We start from the raw sequence: 25,310 nt of genomic DNA on the forward strand, positions 1-25,310 counted from the left end.
CAAACTTTCCGAACAGGTAGGGCTTGTGTGTTGTGTGCCCGCTGAAGAATGTTTATGCAGGTGGCTGACTCAGGCCAATTTGCTGTCAGTGGAGCGTGCCTCAGATAGCAAGGTGGTGAGGGAGGCGGCCTGCTTTCCTGTCTGCCTCTAACAGTTGGAGGCCACTTATATTTACCAAAGGAGAAGGCAATGGCACCCCACTCCAGTACTTTTGCCTAGAAAATCCCATGGATGGAGGAGCCTGGTGGGCTGCAGACCATGGGGTCACTAGAGTCAGACACGACTGAGCGACTTCCCTTTCACTTTTCATTTTCATGCATTGGAGAAGGAAATGGCAACCCACTCCAGTGTTCTTGCCTGGAGAATCTCAGGGACGGGAAGCCTGGTGGGCTTCCGTCTATGCGGTCGCACAGAGTCGGACACGACTGAAGTGACTTAGCAGCAACAGCATATTTACCAAAAACAATTCGGCAATTGTTAACTGACCACAGACCGGAAGGGAAAGGGAGGAGAGAACTCTGACCTAGTGTTTCTGTAACTTTTGTGTGAATGAATCCAGTGGAGAGTCTGCTAAAACACAGCATTCTGGGCCCCACCCCAGAGACTCTAATTCAGTGGGTCCAGGGCAGGGTGCACCGGAATTCTCTCCCAGCTGATGCAGCTGCTGCCTGTCCGTGCTTAAACCTTGAGCAGCATTGCAGGAGAGCTTGGGCCCGGCATTCCTCTCCTGGGAGAGCAGAAGAGATGGTGATGGAGTGAGGGGTACCCACCACTCAACTCCAGAAACTTGTTTTTCTAGGAACTTCAGGATAACTGTGTGAATATGGGTTCCCACAGGCCTCACTCCCTGAAGGATGGGATTCACCTGTTTTCAAAGGTTGAAAATAGAAATTTCCTCGTACCGAGACAGCAAAAGAGACACTGATGTATAGAACAGTCTTATGGACTCTGTGGGAGAGGGAGAGGGTGGGAAGATCTGGGAGAATGGCATTGAAACATGTAAAATATCATGTATGAAACGAGTCACCAGTCCAGGTTCGATGCACGATACTGGATGCTTGGGGCTGGTGCACTGGGACAACCCAGAGGGATGGTGTGGGGAGGGGGGAGGGAGGAGGGTTCAGGATGGGGAGCACGTGTATACCTGTGGCAGATTCATTTTGATATTTGGCAAAACTAATACAATTATGTAAAGTTTAAAAATAAAATAAAATTTAAAAAAAAAAAGAAAAGAAAATAGAAATTTCCTGTCTGACATCACATTGGCCAGGGTATTCCAGAGAAATAGAACCAATAGGCTGTGTGTGTCTGTGTGTGCATAAAAGATTTATTATAAGGAACTGGCTCATGCAATTATGGATATCAGGCTCACAACCCAGGAGAGTCAATGGGGCAGATGGACTCTGAAAGCTGAAGGAGAATTTCCTGCTCAGAGAGGCCAGACTTTTTATTCTACTCAGGCCTTCAACTGATTGAACGAGGCCCACCCATGTTACAGAAGGCAATGTGCTAAGTCAAAGTCTACTGATTTAAATGTTCCCTGATGGCTCAGCAGCAAAGAATTTACCTGTAATGCAGGAGACATGGGTTCAACCCCTGGGTTGAGAAGATCCCCTGGAAAAGGAAATGGCAACTCACTTAAGTATTCTGGCCTGGGAACCAATTTTGAGGTGGCCACAATTTCTAAAATCTGATTCTAGAAGGAGGATCAGAAAAACATATTTTCTCCTATATTAACTTTGCCAGCACAGGCCTTGAAACTTGACAGCAGCATCTCAGGGACCCAAGATCAAAACAGCTTCTTCCTCCTTAAAGTGACTGGAAATGGAAGCGCTGCTCAAAATGGGTGGAGGTTAGGGACTCTCTCTCTCTCACACACACACACGTCTTCCAAATTTAAGTTTATCTTGGTGTTATGCAGACAGTGAAATGTTTCTTTTTTCATCTTTACTTAAATATAGAGAATCTGAAGTTTGAGAGTCAAGCTGTCAAACATTTAACATTTGCACGAGGCTGACATAAAACTGGAACTATTACCTAAATTTAAAATTGTGTGTTCAAAAAAGTGTCACTATTCTGGTTGACTTTAATAGGAAAATAGGAGTATAAATAAAGTATAAAATTGGGGAGGGGAATTGGGGACAGAAAGTTTCCACTTCTTATAAAGTTTGAAATCCAGCGCTGTAAGGAAAGGTGATGTGGCTCCATCTCCTAAGAAAAGATGGTGGGAATCCCGATCCTTATCAAATGTGCTTCTAAAGAGAGATCTACCTAGCTCACCTGGACATGGGTGGGAGAAGCAACCCAAGGACTGAGTCAAATGGGCTGTTGATTCTAGAAACTGGGAGAAACAAAGGGGGCCTACAGGGAGAGCACTTCTTTAAGTGCAAAAGATTATAGAAGATTGATTCATCATACTGTGAGAAATTGATTCTTATTAACATCTTAAATCCTTTTGATTAGGTCAAGGATACAGGACTTTTGCCATAAATTAAATCCTATGGGAACTGCCCACCTGCTGTAGTAGACAACTAGAAGAGTGGACATTAACACATGAAACAACAGTTTCCAGACACTGGACAACAGGCTGCACTGGATTTTAATGCCCAGTAGAAGGGAAACAAGGGAAGGGCTACAAGGGCCCCAGCTGACTGCCTGGAGGCAGTACCCAGGCTACAACCCAGGAAAGGGGAACCAAAGAGACTCCATGAGTAGCAGAGAGAGATCAAAGCTCAGGGAGGCCAGGGTGGGTGAGCTGTAAGGCAGAGAGCTGTTAGGAGGGAGCTGCGTGGAGGGCTACAGAGCCCTGCAGAGGGACCCCTAAAGTCTTGGTTGGAATATGAATCTGCACATGCATGAGAGGGAACGCTTCAAGGCCAGGAAAGAACCACGTGGAGTTCAGACACGGCTCTGGACAGTTTCAATCTGTCACAGTGGAAAGAACGCATAGTGTATAGGCATTGGGTAGAAATTTTAGAATAATGCCTTAATAGTGGGACAAAAAGAGCCCTAACAGTTGCATTAGACCTCCCTAAGAAAGCCTAAAAATGAGACTTAAAAGGACCAAACTAAGCACGAGTTAACATAATTGCACAACCGCACAGTCCACTGCTGTTTCAAGGAATGCAATGGAATCCATCTACAGCAATGTAGATTTTACAATACTTGGCATCCAATAAAAAATTACCAGACATGCAAAGAAGCCAAAAGAGAAGACCCTTTCATAATCAGGAAAGCTAATTCAGTCAATAGAAAGAGCTCCAGGTATAGCAAAGATGGAATACTATAGTAGATAAGGCTCTTAACTACTATAGTCTTAAAGTATATTCACATATATAAAGCAGGGGCAAAGTACAGCCTACGGGCCAAATTTGGCTTATTTCCCGTGTGTGTAAATAAAGCTTTATTAGAACACAGCCAACTTGTTAATTTTTGTATTGTCCATTGCTGCTTCCATGCTATAATGGCAAAGTTGGGTAGTTATATATTTATTGTTTTTGGCTGTGCTGGGTCTTCATTGCAGCACAAGGGCCTTCTCCAGGTGCAGACAGTGGGTGCTCCTCTTAGTTGGGGTGCCCAGGTTTTTATTGTGGTAGCTTCTCCCGTTGCGGAGCTTGGGCTCTAGTGCATAGGCTCAGTAGTTGTGGCACATGGGTTTAGTTGTCCCACAGCATGTGGGATCTTCCCAGACCAGGGAGTGAAGCCCATGTCCCCTGCATTGGCAGGCAGATTCTTAACCACTGGACCACGAGGGAAGTACTCAAAGTTGAGTAGTTATGACAAGGACTGCAAAGGCCTGACAAACCTAAAATATCAATATTACCTGGTTCTTCACATTAAGTTTGCTGACTTCTGATGTAGAGGAAAACATGAACATAAAGAGGGAAATGGAAAACATTTTAAAAGACCCAAATAAAATATTTTAAGATGGGACATATAAAATTTGAAAAGTACACCAGATGAAATTAACATGAAGGTGAATGGGACTTAGTCCCTGTTTTCAAAGAAGTTTGTCATCTGATGGGGGAGGCTGACTTCTTTGACAATGGATGGGTGTGAAGCAAGGGAAAAAAGGGAATGTGGCTAGGTTAGTAAAACAATAGTTTACAACTCCAAATTCTTGGAATGAAGGTACATACCAGGTTAAAATTCCTTGCGGAGGGCTGATGGTAATTGAAGTGCCTTGCCTGGTTCTGGAGGTGGGTGACAGGCGTACGGAGTTGGTATTACTCCCCATCCCAGGTATATTCCAGTGGCATGGTTGATGCTGGAAGCTTTGGTTTTAGCATTTTGATAACACAAGTTCTAGTTACTTAAGCTTACACCATTATAATCAGTTAAACACTCTGCTATCTGATTTGGGGCAACAATTCAGAACTAAGCCACCTTCAGAAAAAAAAAATTTTTTTTTCAAACGTCATTAATGATAGAAACCACTAATTTCCAGTACGTGTCAAATTTCAGACCACCTCCATAAATGGTATTGAAGGTTTATTGTTAATATTTATGTAGTACTTACTATGGGCTTCCCTGGTGACTCAGACAGTAAAGAATCTGCCTGTAGTGCAGGAGAACTGGATTCAATCCCTGGGTTGGGAAGATCCCCTAGAGAAGGGAAGGAATATCCACTCCAGGCACTAGATTTAAGAATTCTACTTGAATTTGGTTCACTGTAGTGCTGAGAATCCCCTCCACTCTCCCTTTCTAATTAAAGAACCTAACTTGGACAAGGTCACATGACTACGAAGTCAAGATTCAAACTCAGGCAGTGTGATGCTGAGATTCACCTTCTGGATTGCTATATCCTCTCCTTTGTAAAGCATCTCTTCTAATGCCTGATAACACACTGGCAATTAATATGAGATACCTATTAATGGATCCTAGATTATAATAGGACACTGGAAAAGTTTGTGAAAAGTTGATCCTTTTTCTATTAGGGAACAAAAGAGCTGATAAAAACACAATATTAGATGCAGGAATTAAACTTTTTCATATACAATTAAACTCCATTTACTCCTTGGCAACTATATTTATTTAGCATTTTTGGAAACATCTCATACACAAACATTCAGGAGTTTTATCTTTCCTGGTTTACTTCCCTCTCATGCTATTTCTAAATACTGATCATTACTACACTTAAATGGCCCAAATGATGAGGCTGTAACAATATATGTGGCTATGAGAGAACTACTCCTTTCACAAATTCACATCTTCATATTCTCTTAGCTTGTTGGTAAGTTCTGATGGGGAAAAAAAAAAGGTTTTAGGAAGGCAGTTATTTACTAGTCATGCAAGCAGAGACAGAATCAGTTATGAGAAGCACTAGTTATATCAATTCACTGCAAGGAGCATCAAGCACCACAATCCCTTTATCAAGAGACTTTTAGTAGCATGTCATAAAAGGGTAATGTGTAAAGAAACACAACAATGGTATATTACTTAAAAATGTCTATTTAATGGTCATTCCATCAAAATCAAGCAGAATCACATTTCAAAAGTATATATATATATTTTTAAGGTGCATTTTCAAGTTTTATTTGGGCTTTATTTCTTCTTAGATGCTTGAGGTGTTCTTGCAGATACAATTAACATAGGACGTTAGGTTCTGTTAGGTTCTCATGCACTGAAAGACAATTTCTAATAACACTGCGTATGTTGGGATACAATAAAAATTTCAAAAGCCATGTGTAATTTCAGAAAACTTAATACCAGTCATGAAAGACATTTTCAACATAAAATTTAGGCACTCTATACTTCGGAATAGCCACAAAATATTCCAACAAGAGTTAATGCACTTTGTGATTACCTCTACTAAAAGATAATTCTCAATTAAAATCTATATTATTAAATAACATTTAAATTAGAGCCCATTATATTTATCATTATTGTGAACCATTTGCAGCACTGTGTTTTCATCAAATAATGCCACACTACTTCTGTTGCTCATCCTGGTACTCATCTTTTGTGGTGCATTTTTTACAGAAGAACCTGTAACATTCACAGATAAGCATCTCCCCCCTTTTCCTGCTAACACCTGAAAAAGAAGGCCCTAACCAACTTGAAAAGTATTCTTGTATTTTCTGCTGTAGTTACTTTCTTAGCATGCACACTGCAGCACATGTGAGGCTCCCTGGAGACCAGAAAACATTCACCAAGGAGCCATGACTGATTCTGAGACTCAGTTCATTTGCTCAGTCACTCTGTGGCTAAGTGCATTGCTCTATCTACGCTCCTACTGACTGTGCTGCTGCACTGACAGGTATGGAGACAAGGAGAGGGATGCTGAAATTTGTCACTCCACTTTGCACAATGCCAAGGCCATCCAGAACTGGGTTTACTTTAGTAAAAACTTGATGATCTCTGCAGTGGTTCTGGGACTTCCACCTCCTCATCTGAAGCCTGAGGGGTAGGAATGATGCCTGCCCACTGAGATGCCATTAACTCCAGATGAACTTCCAAGACTTGAGCATAACTTAGCATTGTTAGAATTCAGAACATGGATGCTAACTGTTTCTGCTGAGAAGAAGGTACATTTGCTCAGTGGTATGCAATTATGTAGCTAAGAAAACAATTAGAAAGCCGTTCAAAATTTTTAGATTACAGTCTGCAAATTGGCTCATCATAATCACCAATGACTAACTTATAAAGATCTATCCAGAGAAATGAATTCGAGACTTATTTGACGATAAGTCGTACAGAAAAGAGCACAGTAATTTCCCACAGGAGAATTTGCTTTTTCATCATGGGGATCACTGCTAAGTTAATTACACTGCTAATGTTTTCTGGCGTATTTGAAGAGACAATTAGCAGACGTAAATCAGGAGTGAGATGACAAGTTGCTTAACATTTGTTTCTGTTCATCAGATGTGATCTGGTTGCTGCTCAGCCTCCATATGAGTCAGGATGGGGAGAGAAGACCATAAGGAATGAGAGGTTGTTAACTTCCGTTTAAGCAAATATAATCAGAACCATTTACTACTAGTTGATAAACACTGATGTTAAATGCAAAATGCATAAGACTCAGCTGTTGGAAATTAACCTCAGCAAGAGATGAGAAATGCTGGGAAACATTATTGTTGACATGGGAAATTCATGTGAAACCCAGGCCATCCTTCCTGAGCAGAGAGGTTGGGACAGTAAGGATGGAGATGGGTTTTAGTTGAGGCTGGGTTTTATTCTTTCTCAAAACTTTGTTTTCCTGTGAATATTCTACAACCACATCTACCTTGTGATTGTGACCCAAGGCTCAGGATAGCACAGTTAAGACTACAGTCCCTCTCTGGCGTTTCAGAATGGCCACAGCTTCCTCATGTGTAACACCTTCCAGAGTCTCGCCATTAACAGCTAAAATCTGATCACCTCGCTTCAATCGGCCATCATCTGCAGCTGCTCCCTACAAATAAGAAACATTCCAATTTAACCAGGGTGAAGCAATGAATATTCAAATAATATTAATATTATGGTGTGCATATTAAAAGAAAACTTTTAAAACTACCAATTAAAATGATTTCTAGGTAATGTTTTTAAATTAAGAAAACTAAGAAAAATATAGGATGTTATTTGACCTAAGGTCGAATAATAATTATAATTATGCATTGTTTACATAATATACTACTAGAAATGTCCTGACATTCACTTTTTTTTTTTTTTAATACAAGTAGGACCTTATTTCAATGCTCAGTACTGAATGGAATCTGACTGTCATATCATGTCATCTTCATGAAAATGTAGCATACAAAGGCAGAAGTGAATCTGGTGTTAGTTTTATTGCCAACACCATCATCATACAAGGTTCCATTATATTGAAAAGCTCTCAGCACTGTAGTGATCTATCAAAAGTGACTATAGCCTCTAAATGGGTGAACTGTATGGTATGTGAATTAGATCTCAATAAAACTGTCCTATATATAAATACACAGAAGTGGAGCATTTCTAAAATTTTACAATATCATATTCAAAACTGTCAGCTTTATCTTTGATCCACCTAAACAAGTTTCTAAATGATTACTTTCATTACATATTCAGTCATACAGGGCTCTTCAGCATGGCACAAAGCAAGTGAAACTTGGGCTTTTTTTCATTCTAAAGCTGAGGATCAAAAACATCATGATATTATTAGAAATACTTCAGATGAGTGAAGAAAGACAAGACATAGAAAATGATTCACAGGAAGCTTTCTCCATCTGCCAGGGTAATTTTGAGAATTCTTTGAAAAGTACATGCCAAAGGAGTACTCTACATGATTTTGAATTATGGGGAAATTAATCAAGGCATGCAGGCACCTGGTCCCTGATTGACTCCTGCAGAAGCCAAGCTAAGAGGCACTGACACTCCAGGAAACTGTGTCCCACAGTGTAGAGATCCTGACCTGGTAGAATTACCTAGAATTTCAAAGCGATGACAAGGGTGGAATTCCTGTATAAAGGTGTCATAAAGAAAACTCAAAACCAGGATTATACTGGGGGGAATATACCAAGATCTATTTGCACCTTTATTCATTTTTTTTTTTCTTTTTAAGAAAGTGTGTATGGATAAATCTAACTTGATTTAAATAAATTTTACATGCTGAGATTTAAGGGCTTCAGTAAACTCTAATACCTGTGTAATTACTTTTTTAAAAAGCATATTAAGCTCTTCAAGTTTTCATTTTCACCAATGGAAAAAGGATGGTTTTTCAACTTTCTAGGATGTGTACACTGTTTCAGGTGTTGCTGTGTTTACTTGATAATTACACTGACCTGTATCTCCTCTGCTATTTTATCAGTGTGGTATCTATAGGCAAAACAAGGGAAGGAAGAAATAAATGGCTCACAGACTGACTTTGATCAAGCTAGGACACATGGCCTTACCCTTTTGCGGTGTCTCAGCTCGGTCGCTTCGCCTTCCCTGATGCTGTAAAATGGGCTCAAACAGCTACCTTTTGGCCTGTTCCAAAGTGTATGGCAAGTGTATGGTAAGTGTATGGCACAGGGTATCTGCACAATTGTGGTAGTATAATGAAATGAATGATGATCAAACTCATGTTTTCTGATTTCACAGGCTTCAAAAAAACTGCTCCCTCGATTTTCAGGGTTACTGAAGTCTTTAGGCCAATCTCATGTTGGTTTATGGTAAAATTAGGCTGTTGATGGGACTAAGACCAAAAGCTGGTTTTGATTTTGAAGTTTTCAATCAAACACCTGAAAGAAAACGGAAGGCCCTGACAGCCTGTTAATCAGACCGACTAAGCCTTGCAAATCCTATACGCCCTAAGAACCTGTAAGGCTTCCTACTTTTGGAGGGGGAAAAAAAAAGACCTAGATGGGCCAAATTAATTTCTTAGTTGAGCAAGAGAACTGTTAAAAGATGCACAGGACACCAAAAAGGTCACATAATAACCCACACCCTGTGGACATCCGAGATCCAGAAACCTGAATCAGAGATAAATATTTTATAGAACATATGTTCAGAGTTTAAAAAAAAAATAGAAAACATATAGCTATAGTTCTTAGAGCTTCAAGAGTCCTATGGAGGGAATCTTTAGCTTGGTGTCAAAATCTGTTGTAGAAAGAGTTCACTTTAAAAGAACTCTTTTGCTAGCTTTTATTTTATTGATTATAGAAAACTTTTATATTATGATATATTAGTTCACTCTGATAAATAAAAAAAAGAGTCATCAAATTAAACCCTATCATAGGGAATTCCCTGGCGGTCCAGTGGTTAGGACTCTGTACTTTCATTGCTGGAGGCCCAGGTTCAATCCCTGATTGGGGAACTAAGCTTCCACAAACTTTGAGGTGTGGCCAAAAAATCAAATATATTATAATGAACTCCATGAAACTGTATGAATAGTAATAATGATAATCTGCACTAGAATCTTTTTTTACTGACACTGAATTAAGTAGGTTATAAGCTAGTACTGCTTCGCTGGTGGCTCAGAGGTTAAAGCGTCTGCCTGCAATGCAGGAGACCTGGGTTCGATCCCTGGGTCAGGAAGATCCCCTGGAGAAGGAAATGGCAACCCACTCCAGTATTCTTGCCTGGAGAATCCCATGGACGGAGGAGCCTGGTGGGCTACCATCCACGGGGTCGCTAAGAGCCGGACACGACTGAGCGACTACTTCACTTTCACTAAGCTAGTGCTTGGGAACTTTTTTTTCTGTTCAGAGTTTTTTATTTCATGTGTGTCTCACTTTACCAAAAAGGTCCATTCCTTAAAATATGAAACATACCAAGGATCTTCAATATTTATTACAATGTTACTACTTATGTAGGTGCTTTCTAAATGATCACTTTCAGTGAAAAGAGCACTCTGTGTGAGCTTCAGTCTGTTCATTATTCACACTAATCTTGTCCCCCTTGATTTGATAGTAGTTTCTTTTCAAAAATCTGCCAGCAATGCACGTCCTGGTGTTCTGAGAAACAGCACCTGACTCATTCCACAGTCTCCGTGAACATGTAGACAGGGATAGATAGGCACAGACTGCTGAACTAGGCCCCAGGGCAAAAGACCTTAGAGCTAACCTGTCCTCTCTCTGGACGGTAGCCTGTGTCCTCACACGTAGGAAGTGAAGCCACTCAGTTGTGTCTGACTCTACAGTAGGAAGTGAAGCCATTCAGTCGTGTCTGACTCTTTGCGACCCCATGGACTGTAGCCTACCAGGTTCCTCTGTCCATGGGATTCTCCAGGCAAGAATACTGGAGTGGGTTGCCATTTACTTCTCCAGAGACAGGCAGGAAGGGAGCTGATGCTTACAGACATTCTGGAGGGACTTTACAGAGACAAAGGCAGGCAGGCAGAACTTGCTGAAAGGTGGGGGCTCACCGTGCAACCTTTCCATTGTCCTTATCTCCAGAGCTGGCTCTTTTAAATCCAACGTATAACAACCTGCTCAAAGAATCATGATCACAGCTACTTACAGTGTTATCTTAGGAAAAGGAGGGTCTATAGGTGGTTTATCCTCTTTGGGGATTATCAGTCGGGGACAGCACTGTTATCCAGAATGTTTCTTTTTTTAAATATTAAAAAAAAAAATCTATTCCTTTTTTGGCCACACCGTGTGGAATGTGGGATCTTAGTTCCCCAATCAGGGATTGATTCCCCTGTGGTGGAAGTGCGGAGTCTTAACCACTGAACAATCAAGGAAGTCCCAGAATGTTTCTGATCTGCCTTCCTCTCCCTTTTTATCTATCACCAGCTGTGTGTTTGGGAATAACATGCCTCCTCAACAGACAATCTTGTGAGATGGCAGTAGGAGTGGAAATCTGCAGCTGCCTAACATGTTCCAAAAGCAAAAGCCAAAGGATTAAGACTTGTGTCAGATCACAGACCCAGTTAACAAGTGATAAGATCTGCACAGGTAAAAGCAAACTTGTATGTAGGGTATAGCATAGCTTTCTAGAAAGAGAAAGAATCTATCATATCTTTTTTGAGGGCCTTTATTTCTTTAGGAAAATAAAGCACTAGGAAGCAATTTGATCAATTAGTAAACAAATGACTGTGATAAAAGCACTGAAGAATAAAGTTGCAATATCAGTACTAAATACTTTTCAGAGATCTTAAAAGTTTATAATGAATTTAGATTCCAACTTTAAAAACGAAATTCACACCATGACCTGTGTATTAAGTAGGATGAATTGACTATTTAACTCCTGAAAAACACCATTATCCAGGCTTAGTCTAACACACTGGGCTGTCCTGTAAGTACTTGGCAGACTATTGGAAGAGAGAAAACCACCTTTAGCTAAAACAACCTGAGGTTTTGGTGATGGGCAGCCATTAATGCTGCACTGATCCCAGGCTTGTACAAAGCTTTATGCCATGGCCCTCTGCTATCTTTCTTTAGTAGAAAGTTAAATCTTTGTTCTAGCCAGAATAATACTTTCAAGGCCAAAGAACTTTTGCAGAGAGTGTGCCATGCTCCTTATACTGGTTGTTGAAAGAACACACTCTTTGAAATCTGTTAGCATCTACTTTTGTAAAAGGGTCCAAAGAATATTATACTTCTCGTGATTCCACTTTTATAAAAGAATTCTTCTTGCACTCGTGTGGTGCAGAATTTTCTATACGATGAAAATGAAACAAGCATACATGCATGCATTCAGGTGTCAAGGTGAAGTAAAGCAAAACACTTAAAAAAAAATCTCACCTAAGTTTCATTAAAACAAAAAAAGTACAGTAAAAAGGAAAAAGATACCTTTGCAAATATAGTCTTGACATAAATTGGCAGGTCTCCATGGGGACTTCCAAAACCCCCTACAATACTAAACCCCAATCCTTCAGAGCCTTTCTCCAAAGTAATAATCTTAGGTGGAGGTGTTCTGAAAACACAATGCACGCTGTTTAATTCAAGAATAGATATTGAGAGGGAATTTCATTTGCATGGAAGAACACAGATTTGAGAGAGACTTTCATACTGCGAAACAATGAAGGTCAGTTTATCAAATCAAATTGTCAGCAGTCTAGAAACTTATTTTGAATTTCCTATATTATGCCAATATTCTGGATGTTTTAGAGGCTTCTCTTTCATAAAACCCACTGTTTTTAATTACAAAATAAAGTCATGATGCTGAAGTTGTCAAAGTACTCTTCTATTGGCTTAGGCTTTAACTTTTAAAATTACTGTTTAAAGCTGAACAGAAGTGTCTTTCCATCTGTGACGAACGTGTGTGGAGATGGAGAGGCAGGATATCATCTGAGCTTGCTGTACTCCACAGTCTGCAGGTGGACTTCTGAACAGGTGATGTCAGCCCAAGAGCTGAGGGATGGCTGCTCTTTTTCTGTCTGAACATCCTCACCACAAGTGATCCCCCTTTCACGGAGAGTGGGAAATCATTCTTCAAAACCCAATTCTAATCTTCCCTGGTGCCTTTGAAAGCATTCACCCCAAGCTTCTCTGTGCTCCCTTTGTGCTTGGTCTACATTTCTATACAGCACTTGCCATACTGTACCATCATTCCTTAACCATCCTTCTCCTCTACCAGCCTAAAAACTCCTTAAGGCTCTGCCCTCTGAGTATTCCCAGCATGAAGCACTGTGCCTGTCACAACCTCGGGATCATGACTTTGTAAATGAGACCTGAAATCTAGAAGAGAGAAATCAAGGTGAAGCAAACCGGGTAAAGAACATTTGTTTCAAATGTATCATTTAGATTGCCAAAGCTTCGTCCAGTGTGGAAGTCATCTCTCTCAGAAACAACACAGCTAAAAATTAAATTACCTGTGTGGGTTCACAAGGAGTTACGCTTAACTAACGCCAGTTTCTTATTCCTGTATGTAGTTGTCAAAAGGGTAAAAACCTAAAGGAGTTCCAGCACCCTGGGTCCTGTTGTCTTATTTTGCAGGAGTTTGTCTGTGTATCCTGGCAGTATCACTTGTTTTGCAACAGCATGCTTGTCCGAGAGGCAGCACCATCTAATATAAATGCAGCCATTCGTGCGACATTTGCAAACTCAGAGAAATTTGCAAACCTGGGATGCGAGCAACCTCTGAATATGCTGTCTGCCTCAAACACTCTTCCTCTCCTCTGCCTTGATTTTGCCTGGCTTATTTTAAGCTTCATTTTCAGCTGCTTCCCACTGACACCGGCTGTTTGCTGATGTACCTACTGGTTGTTTACAGCAGGCATTTATAGTAATTTCTGAATGTCTATGCCATATGTATTATTAACTGTTTCCAATGACACTCCAGCTTTTTTCAATTATTCTAAAACTCAGCTTAGGCATTTAGTGCCAAGCACACTCCCTAGTTGAGTTGTCTCTCTTCCATGGTTTCAGAGGACCCTGTGCTTACTTCTCTCTTTCATTGAACTTGGTTCTCCAGCACTTACCAACTGTTTTATAACCATGGATTTATGGGTCTGTTTTTTTTTTTTTTTAAATTCTCTGGCAGTTCCTTGAGAACTGGGGCAATGCCTTCGCCTATGTTTCTGAGTTTGAGTCCTCAGGACCCAGCACTTTTACAGTGTCTTAGGAAGGCACTCAATAAATACCTGCTGAAATAATGACATATTATCCCCTATGGCTGAATGGTAATGATGTCATGAATATGACTCTACCTCTCATCACTTTGTGGCCTTATAAGCACTCTCAGTAATAGCCCACTGGCTAGACATGAACTTGATTCATGTCTCTTCTTTTAAACACAGCCCCCATTTCCAAAGATACTGAGGTGGGAACCTTGAAGTCCAAAGCCATTGTTTTAGAGCTAGCCCCTGGGGCCCACCACATCCTTAGAGACCTTCATAACTGTGCCTATTCACAATTAGAGGCTGTTTTCTTGGGGAGAGGAGGAAACCAGCTCTACTCCTCCATTAACAACACTACATGGAGTTTGTTTCCATTTATCTCACAGTTTCAATTCATCTTATTAGTTTTAATACACTTTCATGTAGAAGACTAGTAAAAAAAATTAAAACCTCCAAATATTAACAGCGATCAGATTATAATGATCTTTAAATTCTTTTATGCTAGTGGTTCCCAGCCTGCTGGCAGCTGTGGGATCATAGCAAAGGACCCAGGGTCACAGGGCACCTCTGCAATTCCACAACACATTGAAGGGTGTTACGTGAACACTATTCTTCACACAAGGGTCCTGATTTTCTTTTTTAAATAAAGGGCCACTACGGCTTGAAAGTATTATACTTTCATGTATCTGTCCATTTTAATAGCCTAGTTCAATATTCTTAAGAAAAACAAACTCAAAGCTCTCATTTAAATTGATGAACAATCAGGAAAAAGTTGGGAATGGCTGTGATCATTAGATCCTTCCAATAAATCACTCAGATCAGTCCACAAACATTTATTGAGCCCTGGCTAGTGACCAGGCACTTGTGGAACTGGAGTAACTTCTGGGGCAGCATTTCTCAAAGTCTGCATCCCCAGCTTATCTGTGGCAACATTTCCCTGGAGAACCCAATGTTGACCACCTTCTCAAGCTCTCTGTGAATGGACCAGAAGAATTAGCATTTTAAAATATGCCTTTTAGATTATTTTTATGGATATTCTAGTTTGAGAAACACTGCTTTGATGAGCAACTTTAATTTCAGAGACAGGTTTTAGCAAAAAAAAATGGCAGCAAGTATGACAAGAAGAGTTAACCTCAGAACAAGATTTTAGCTTAGAAACTGAGGGCATGTGTTTCTCTGCATAATAAAGCAGGGTGAGCCTAGGCTATAAATCTGGGGTTTCTGGGTGGACAGGGCACATGCACAGTGGCCAGAGGCAGTGTGTGCAGGCCCGGTAGCAACAGTTCATGAAGAGCTCACATGATGGAACAAAGCCCTGGGAGAAGTGGAGCAAGCCTGGTGTTTTCTTGGAGGTTCTCCAGGAATCAGAAAATGTAACGTGCACTATCCATTCCTCTCCCTTAGGGGGCACACTCTACAATCTGGACAAGGTCCCACTGAGCTTTGCCACACACATAAGAGGCACTCTGCTTCTAGAATACTCACTCTGTGTCCTCCAGATGATGCTCGGCAGTGGGCGAACCAATGTGGTAGCCCGTAGACAGGTTCTCAAGCTGAGTTGCTATGGCACTTACATTGGTATCTGCTACAACCTATTGGGGGAAGTCAGAGCAGGACAACCCATTATAAGTCAGGGGAGAATTAAAGAAATCATACTCCATCCAACCATCAGTTCTCAGTCTTACCTTATCTAACCTATCTGTAGCATTTGACACAATGGGTTATTCTTTCTCTTAAACTGTTTTCCTCATTTGGATTCTATAATGTTACACTTCATTAGTTTCTTTCTACCTTCTGGCCATTCCTTCATAGCTCACAAAACTAACTCTCAGAGTGCCAGATTCACTCCTAGAGCTTCTTCTCTTTCCATCTCAACATCCTCTTAGATATCTTAGGGGATATCATATCACCTTCAGAAATTAAATATGTAATGATAATTCCTGAATCTGTACCTTCAACACCACCTCTTACTTAACTCTAGACCTACTTATCCAATCACCAATTTGACACCCCTAGCAGGATGCCCGGCAGGTATCTCAAACTAATCTGTCCAACCCTGAGCCACCCCCTGGCCCCCATGTCTGCTCCCTAGCCTTTCTTATCTCAGGTAATGCAACTGAATTCCTCCAGCCTTAGCAAATACCTTGGTGTCATCCTTGACCCCTCTTCCTTTTACAGCCCATTTTCAATCCTCATGCAACTGGTCTTTCTATAAAATCATCTCTTGCTCGGAGTTTTAAAAAAGCCTCCTCACTGGCCTCCTTGCTTCAGCCCCGCCCCTGCCCACTCAGTCCATAGCAGCTAGAATGTTTCTGTTAAAATATAGAGGATTAGTTCACTCTTCTGCTTAAAACTATCCAAAGGAAATCTGGACTTCCTTGGATAACATGCTGAAGTTCTTAGATGGTCTATGAGGTCATCGGTAGGTGACCTGCCCAGTTATGACTCCACTTTTGTCTCCAAACATTTTCTCCTGTGTTCACTCTGCTTCTTGAACCCAGGTCTCCTGCACTGCAGGCAGTAAAGAATCCGCATGCAAGGTGGGAGACCTGGGTTCAATCCCTGGATTGGGAAGATTCCCTGGAGAAGGGAAAGGCTACCCACTCCAGTATTCTGGCCTGGAGAATTCCATGGACTGTATAGTCCATGGGGTCACAAAGAGTCGGACATGACTGAGCGACTTTCACTTTCACTCTGCTCCAGCCACACTGGCCTCCTGGCCTTTCCTCTAACGTGCCAGAGACATCTCCACCTTGGTGCTTTGCAACTGATGTTCATTTTGCCTGGAATTTCTGCATCCAGTATGTTCATGGCTAGCTCCTTCACTTCTCTCAGGTCTTTCAAATCACCTTCTTTGGCCACCGTATCTAAAATTCCCACACCAGTGTCCCAGCCCAACATTTTATATTGTTTAAAAAGAAACAACAGGCCTCCAGCACAGAAACAGATGCACAGATCAATGGAACAGAAGAGAGAGCCCAGAGATCAACCTACACACCTATAGCCAATTAATCTACGACAAAGGAGGCAAAACTATGCAATGGGGAAGACAGTATCTTTAACAGTGGTGTTGGGAAGACCAGACAAGTACATGTAAAAGAATGAAATTAGAATTTTTTTTTCATACCACATACAAACATAAATTCAGAATGGATTGAATGTAAAATTGGAAACTGTAAAACTCCTAGAAGAAAACATAAGCAGTATACTCTTTAATATAAATCTTAACAATAATTTTTTGAATCTGTCTCCTTAGGAAAAGGAAACAAAAGCAAAAATAAACAATGGAAAGTAATTAAAAAGTTTTTGCACAAAGAAGGAAACCATCGACAAAATGAAAAGACAAATTACTGAATGGGAAAAGTTATTTGCAAATGACATGTCTTATAAGTGGTTAATATCCAAAACATATAAAGAGCTCATACAATTCAAAATATATATATTTAAAAAAAAATGAACCACCTGGTTAAAAATAGTTAGAAGATCTGAACAAACATTTTTCCAAAGAAGACATATAGATGGCAAAAGGGCCAATGAAAAGATGCTCAACATCACTAATCATCATAGAAAAGCAAAGCAAAACCACAATGAGACAGCACTTTATACCTGTCAGAATGTCTATTATCAAAAAGACCACAAATAATAAATTGGCAAGACTAGAGAGAAAAGGGAACCCTAGTACACTGTTGGTTGGAATGTAAATTGACACTTCTGTAATGGAAAACAGTACAGAGCAATGTAAGTGTCCATCAACAGATGAATAGATAAGGACTTCCTTGATGGCTAAGATGCTGTGCTTTTAATGCAAGGGTTCCATCCTTGGCTGGGGAACTAGATCCTATTAAAGATCCCTCATGCTGAAACAAGGATAGAAGATTCTGTGTGCTGCCACTAAGACCCGGCACAGCCAAATAAATAAATAAAAATAAATATTTTTAAAACCTCATTTTATTTTAAAATGAAAGAATCCTTGATTAAAAAAACACACACACACGAATGGACAAAGAAGATGGACACAATGGAATACTATTCAGTCATAAAAAATCTGCAATTTTTGCAAAACTTTGCATCCACATGAATGGACCTACAGGATATTATTCTTAGTAAAGTAAGTCAGAGAAAAATACATACTGTTATGTTTTCACTTATACATGGGAACTAAAAAATGAATGGATATAACAAAACATAAACAGACTCACTGATATAGAGAACTAGGTTATCTATGAGGGGATGGGAAGGGGGGAGGTACGAGAAGGTGGAAGGGGATTAAGTACAAACTCCTGGGTATAAGATAAAATACAAGGATGTCATATACAGCACAAGGAATATAGCCAATATTATATGATGACTTTAAATGGAGTACATTTAAATGTACATTTAATGTACATTTAATGTACAACATTTAAATGTACATTTAAATGTACATTTAATGTACATTAAATGTACAACTTTATATGTTGTACACCTGAAATTAATATTAAGACATTGTAAATCAACTATATTTCAGTTAAAAAAATTAAAACAGGAGAGAACAAGATGGTGGAGGAATAGGTGGACATAGAGTACATCTCTCTCCACGGATACATCAGGAATACACCTTCAGACACAGAAATGCACGCAGAACACCAGCTGAGAGTGGACAAGAGTACCTGACCAGTGGAAAAGAATATATAGAACCACGCAAACCTTGGTAGGATGAACTGGGGGGAAAAACAGGAGTGTTAGTAGAACTGGACCTGCCCTCGGCGGGTGGGAGAACTAAAGCAGGGGTCTGATCCCAGGAGCGGGGCAATTGTCTGAGTCACAGGAGAAACATTTAAGGCTGAGAGTGAAACAGCTGATCTGTGGCAGCCTAAATGGAATGAGAATCAGACAGTCCTTGCTGAAGCCATACATAGGCTGGGCAGGAATGCAAGTCTCCTGGAAGGGGCAGAGGCAGGAGCTGGAGTTTAGGGATTGTGGATAAATCCCAGTTCGAGGGCTGCTGTTCAGCGGAGAGACGGATCGAGGGGATATGAGGGAGGAGATCATGGTGGGAAATGCCTGTGGAAGAAAGCCAGGCAGTCATGAAAGCAAGGCGACACTGCTGAGTCATGCGTAGGGGTTGGAGCCATTACCATAGCCTCTCTCTCTCCATATGTCAACAACAGCAGCTGAACAATAGAGAGGCTGGACCATCAAACACCTGAGGCACTGAACTACAGAGTAGGACCCCACCCAGGGTGCCCCTTTAAGTGCCTGATGCACCGATCTACAGAAAAGGACCCCAGCCAGGGGAGCCCTCTAGGTGCCTGAACGGGTGGAGGTACGGAAAAAGACTGGCCAAAGAGGCCTTCTGATCGCCAGCTACAAGGCTCGAAAAAAGACTCTGATAGGGCCATAACTCCTGCTGCAGAGGCAGTCTGTGTCCCTGAATACTTGGTGCCACCAGGGTCCCCACAAGCCAAGCAGCTGCACCATCTTCACACTCAACTCTTACTGAGGCAGAGCTGCCACAGGCAAAAAAAAAAAAAAAGTCTTGTGTTTATGTGCTTAGGGTCACTTTGGTCCTGTCTGACTCTTTGCAACCCTGTAGACTGTGGCCTGTCAGGCTTCTCTGCCAGAGAAGGGGTTCTCTAGGCAAGAATACTGAAGTGTATTGGCCAATACTAGTTGCCATACCCTTCTAGAGTGCTATATTTCCTACTACCCAAGCTGTCAACCCCCCTGAGTACCTGGTGCTGCCAGAACCACGGCAAACCAATCAGCTGCATCACTTCCACACCTGGCCTTCACAGGGGGCAAACCCAAGCCCTCCAGGGTGGCCTCAGGAGCTAAACCCCAGTGGAAGACCCACATGTAGAGGTGGAAATAAAACCACAATTGAAACCAAGGGGCAATGCAGCTAGGGAAGAAGACCCAAAACCTTCCTACCAGCTGTACAAGCTGCAGATTAAGTCCACACATCAACTAAGTAGACTCTGTGTCTATGGAATATATAAAAGGCCATTGAGAGCTCCCACAAAATAAAATGCCCTAGCTCTGATAGCTGTGGACATTGGAGGCAAGAACACACAGGAGTAGGACCAGATTAGAATCTGAGCAGCCCCCACAGCAGGTCCAGAGATCAGTACAGTGTTGGAGGGCATCCTAGGGAGGTAATGTGGACTGTGATTCCCTATGCGGGAAAGGACTCTGACAGCACAGACTCAAGAAAAACATTTATTATTCTTATTTTTTGACTTGTTCTGTAGATTCTTTTGGATTTTTTTCTTCCCCACCCCCATCTGTTGTAGTTGTCAATTTTATTGGCACTAAGAAATCCAATTAAGCTTTTGAGCTTTTTTTGTTTTTTTTTTTCTTTTTCCTCAGTCACATTTTTTATTGTTGTTATAAATCTCTGCCTCTACAATGGGCTTTTGCAGTTCTGTGGAGTTTTCCTTTTTTTTTTTTTTTTTTCTCTTTTTAAATTAAAAAATTTTAAACCTATTATTATTTTTTCTACATTTATTCTTTGTTTGCTTTTCCTACTATTCTTTTCCCTTTGCAGTTAATCTTTAACGTATATAAATCTTCTTTATCTACCTCTATTTAACTTTGCATGTCTATTCTTTCTTCTTTTCTTTCTCTTCTTTCCTCTCAGTTTTATTTTCATTGCTTTATTCCCCAATTGGCACCTTGCTTTAGTTTTGTTTTCCAGTTTGTGCTTTAACTAGTTTTGTTCTGGTAAATATAATTTTTGGTTTCCTTTGTTTGCCAGGTCAGTCTATTGTCTTAATTTTTGCTGGACTGTTTTGATTTTGCTTATGGGTGTGTATGTATATGTGTATATTCAGTCATACTTTCTACTGTTGTTATAAACCTCTGCCTCTACACTGGGCTTTTGCAGTTCTGTGGATTTTTCCTTTTTATCCCCTTTTTTCTTTCTTCTTCCATTTTTTTTTCTCTTTTTTATAATTCTAATTTTTATTTTTTTAAACCTATTATTTTTTTCTACATTTATTCCTTCACTTGACTTTCCTACTGTTCTTTTCCCCTTGCAGTTAATCTTTAATGTATATAAATCTTCTTCATCTACCTCTATTTAACTTTGTATATCTATTCTGTCTTTCTTTTCTTTCTTTCCTTTCCTCTCGACAAATTTGTTAGTTTTGTTTTCATTGCTTTATTCCCCACTTGGCACATTGCTTTAGTTTTGTTTTCCAGTTTGTGCTTAAGTTAGTTTTGTTCTTAACTGGTAAATATAATTTTTTATTTCCTTTGTTTGCTGGGTCAATCTACTGCTTTATTTTTGTGGGGCTGTTTTCACTTTGCTCATGGGTGTATATGTATATTGTATATTCCATTATTTTAATTATTATTTGCCTGATTTTCTAACTGCCATTTGCCTAGGGTTCATCTTTGGTTTCTCACTTTCAGATATTTGTTTTACTCTTCCTTAATGTCATAACAAACCACTTGTGGAATCTTTGTTCCTGACCAGAGATCAAACCCTGAGCCTTTGGAGTGGGAGAACTGACTCCAAGACCCTAGACTACCAGAGAACTAACCCTAGGGAATATCAAATAATGAGAACTCACACAGAGGAAACCACTTGAATACAAGACTGGGCATCACCCAACCACCAGTAGCACCCTCTGCAGGATGCCTCATCTAAACAACAAACAAAACAAAAATACAAATCCAATCATCAGCAGACAGGAATACTACTTCACTCAGCCTTGCCCATCAGAGGAAAAACAAACAAAAACTCAGTACAAATCTCACCCTATACGAACCTCACACAAACCACTGGACCAACCTTAAAAGAGCTTAAGAAACCGAAAGGAAGAAAGAATTCAACCTTCTTCAAGGAAAGAATTCAACTTTCCTTGAAGCCTGGGAAAAGGAGACCTCAAACACAATAACTTAAAAAAAAAAAAAAGGAAAAGTCAGAGAAATACTGCACAAATGAAGGGACAAACCAGAAACACAGAGGTTCAAATAAGGGAAGAGAAAATAGGAAAATTACCTGAAAAATAAGTCAGAATAATGATAATAAAGATGATCAAAAACCTTGAAAACAAAATGGAGAAAATGCAAGCATCAATTAACAAAGACCTAGAAGAATTAAAGAGTAAATGTACAGAGACAAACAACACAACTACTGAAATAAAAATACTCTAGAAGGAATCAATATCAGAATATCTGAAGCAGAAGAACGAATCAGTGAGCTGGGAGATAAAATGGTGGAAATAACTTCTGAAGACCAGAATAAAGTAAAAAGAATGAAGAGCTGAGGACACTCTCAGAGGCCTCTGGGACCATATCATATGCACCAACATTCGAATTGCAGGGGTCCCAGAAGAAGAAGGGAAAAAAAGGATAAGAGAAAAATTTTGAAGATTATAGTTGAAAATTTCCCCATCATGGAAAATGAAATAGCCAATCAAGTCCAAGAGGCACAAAGAGTCCCATACAGGATAAACCCAAGGAGAAGACACATACTAATCAACTAAATGCCAAGACACATATTAATCAAACTAGCAAAGACTAAACACAAAGAAAGAATATTAAAAGTAGCAAGGGAGAAGCAACAAGTAACATACAAGGGAAACCCCATATGCTTAACAGCTGATCTTTCAGCCGAAACTCTGCAGGCCAGAAGGGAAAGGCAGGATATATTTAAAGTACTGAAAGGGGAAAATCCACAACCAAGATTACTGTACTCAGCAAGGATCTCATTCAAAATTGATGGAGAAATAAGAAGCTTTTCAGACAAGCAAAAGTTAAGAGAATTCAGTACCACCAAACCAGCTTTACAACAAATGTTAAATGGACTTATATAGTCAAGAAATACAAGAGAAGAAAAAAGATCTACAAAATCAACCCCAAACAATTACAAAATGGCAATAGGAATATATACATCAATAATTATTTTCAATGTAAATGGATTAAATGCTCCAACCAAAAGACACAAATTGGCTGAATGGATACAAAAACAAGACCCATGTATAAGCTGTCTACAAGAAACCCACTTCAGACCTCAAGACACATACAGACTGAAAATGAGAGTATGGAAAAATATATTCCATGCAAATGGGAAGCAAAAGAAAGCTGGAGTAGCAATCCTCATATCAAAAAAGACCTTAATATAAAGATTACAAGAGATAAGGAAGGACACTACATAATGATCAAGGGGTCAATCCAAGAGGAAGACATAACAATTGTAAATATCTATGCACCCAACATGCTGCTGCTGCTGCTAAGTCACTTCAGTCATGTCCGACCCTGTGCGACCCCATAGACACCTCTGTCCCTGGGATTCTCCAAGCAAGAATACTGGAGTGGGTTGCCATTTCCTTCTCCAATGCATGAGAGTGAAAAGTGAAAGTGAAGTCACTCAGTCGTGCCTGACTCTTTGCGACCCCATGGACTGTAGCCTTCCAGGCTCCTCTGTCCAAGGGATTTTCCAGGCAAGAGTACTGGAGTGGGTTGCCATTTCCTTCTCCAATGCACCCAATATAGGAGCACCTCAATACACAAGACAAACACTAACAGACATAAAAGGAGAAATTGACAGTAACACAATAATAGTAGGAGACTTTAACACCCCACTCACACCAATGGACAGATCATCAAAACAGAAAATTAATAAGGAAACACATATCTTAAATGATACATTAGATGAGATGGATCTCATTGATATCTTCAGGACATTCCATCCAAATGCAGAATACACCTTCTCAAGTGGAACATTCTCCAAGATAGATCACATCTTGGGTCACAAATAAAACCTCAGTAAATTTAAGAAAATTGAAATCATAACAAGTATCTTCTCCGACCACAATGCTATGAGACTAGATATCAATTACAAGAAAAAAACTGTAAGAAACACAGACACATAGAGATTAAACAACATGTTTCTAAATAACCAACAGGTTACTGAAGAAATCAAAAGGGAAATAAAAAAATTTCTAGAAACAAATGACAATGAGAGCACGACAACTCAAAATCTATGGGATGGAGCAAAAGCAGTTCTAAGAGGGAAGTTTATAGCAATACAATCCTACCTCAAGAAACAAAAAAAACATCAAATAGACAACCTAACTTTACACCTAAAGCAACTGGAAAAAGAAGGAAAAAAAAAAAACAAAATTAGTAGAAGGAAAGAAATCATAAAGACCCGAGTGGAAATAAATTAAAAAATGAAAGAAACAATAGTAAAGATTAAAAAACTAAAAGCTGGTTCTTTGAGAAGATAAACAAAGTTAACAAACTCTTAGCCAGACTCATCAAGAAAAAAAGAGAGAATAATCAAATCAACAAAATTAGAAATGAAAAGGGCAAGGTTACAACAGACAATGCAGAAATACAAAGGATTATAAGAGACTATTATGAACAACTATATCGCAATAAAATAGATAACCTGGAAGAAATGGACAGATTCTTAGAAAAGTTCAATCTTCCAAGACTGAACCAGGAAGAATTAGAAATTATGAACAACCCAACTAAAAGCACTGAAATTGAAGCTGTGATCAAAAATCACCCAAAAAACAAAAGCCCAAGACCAGATGACTTCACAGAAGAATTCTATCAAACATTTAGAGAAGAGCTAATGCCTATCCTTCTAAAACTCTTTCAAAAATTGCAGGGGAAGGAACACTTCCAAATTCATTCTACAAGGCCACCATCACCCTGATACCAAAACCAGACAAAGACAACACACAAAAAAGAAAACTACAGGGCAATATCACTGATGAACATAGATGCAAAAATCCTCAACAAAATTCTAGCAAACAGAATTCAGCACCACATCAAAAAGCTCATATACCATGATCAAGTTGGGTTTATTCCAGGGATGCAAGGATTCTTCAATATACACAAATCAATCAATGTGATACACCATACTAACAAGCTGAAAGATAAGCATATGATAACCTCAATAGGTGTATAAAAAGCCTTTGACAAAATTCAGCACCCATTTATGATTAAAACTCTTCAAAAAATGGGCATAGAAGGAACCTACCTCAACGTAGTAAAGGCCATATATGACAAGCCTATAGCAAACAATATTCTCAATGGTGAAAAACTGAAAGCATTCCCCCTAAGATCAGGAACAAGACAAGGGTGTCCACTTTCACCATGATTATTCAACATAGTTCTGGAAGTTCTAGCTACAGCAATCAGAGAAGAAAAAGAAATAAAAGGAATCCAGATCAGAAAAGAAGTCAAGCTCTCACTATTTGCAGATGACATGATACTGAACATAGAAAACCCTAAAGATAGTATCAGAAAATGACTACAGCTAATCAGTGAATATAGCAAAGTTGTAGGATACAAAATCAATACACAGAAATCACTTGCATTTTTACATACTACCAATGAAAAATCAGAAAGAGCAATT

General features: G+C 39.8%; 1 protein-coding gene across 4 annotated transcripts in view; it reads right to left on the bottom strand.

Annotated features, from left to right (window-relative positions):
* Positions 1-5,020: 5,020 nt before the first annotated feature.
* The window catches only part of PATJ (PATJ crumbs cell polarity complex component), a 387,741-nt gene continuing 367,451 nt past the window's right edge, over positions 5,021-25,310 (bottom strand). Inside the window, exons 43-45 of one of the 4 annotated variants that reach the window (XM_070367927.1) lie at positions 15,431-15,537; positions 12,177-12,318; positions 5,021-7,393 (exon numbers count right to left, since the gene is read on the bottom strand). In XM_070367927.1, the coding sequence (XP_070224028.1) occupies positions 7,247-7,393; positions 12,177-12,318; positions 15,431-15,537 (396 nt within the window). In that variant the 3' untranslated portion in view covers positions 5,021-7,246. Of the gene's footprint in view, positions 7,394-12,176; positions 12,319-12,338; positions 13,065-15,430; positions 15,538-25,310 lie in introns of those variants that run through there. The other 3 variants (XM_070367929.1, XM_070367930.1, XM_070367931.1) reach the window with 3 other exon arrangements.

This window comes from Bos mutus, chromosome 3 (assembly GCF_027580195.1).
Source record: "Bos mutus isolate GX-2022 chromosome 3, NWIPB_WYAK_1.1, whole genome shotgun sequence".
Lineage (NCBI taxonomy): Eukaryota > Metazoa > Chordata > Mammalia > Artiodactyla > Bovidae > Bos > Bos mutus.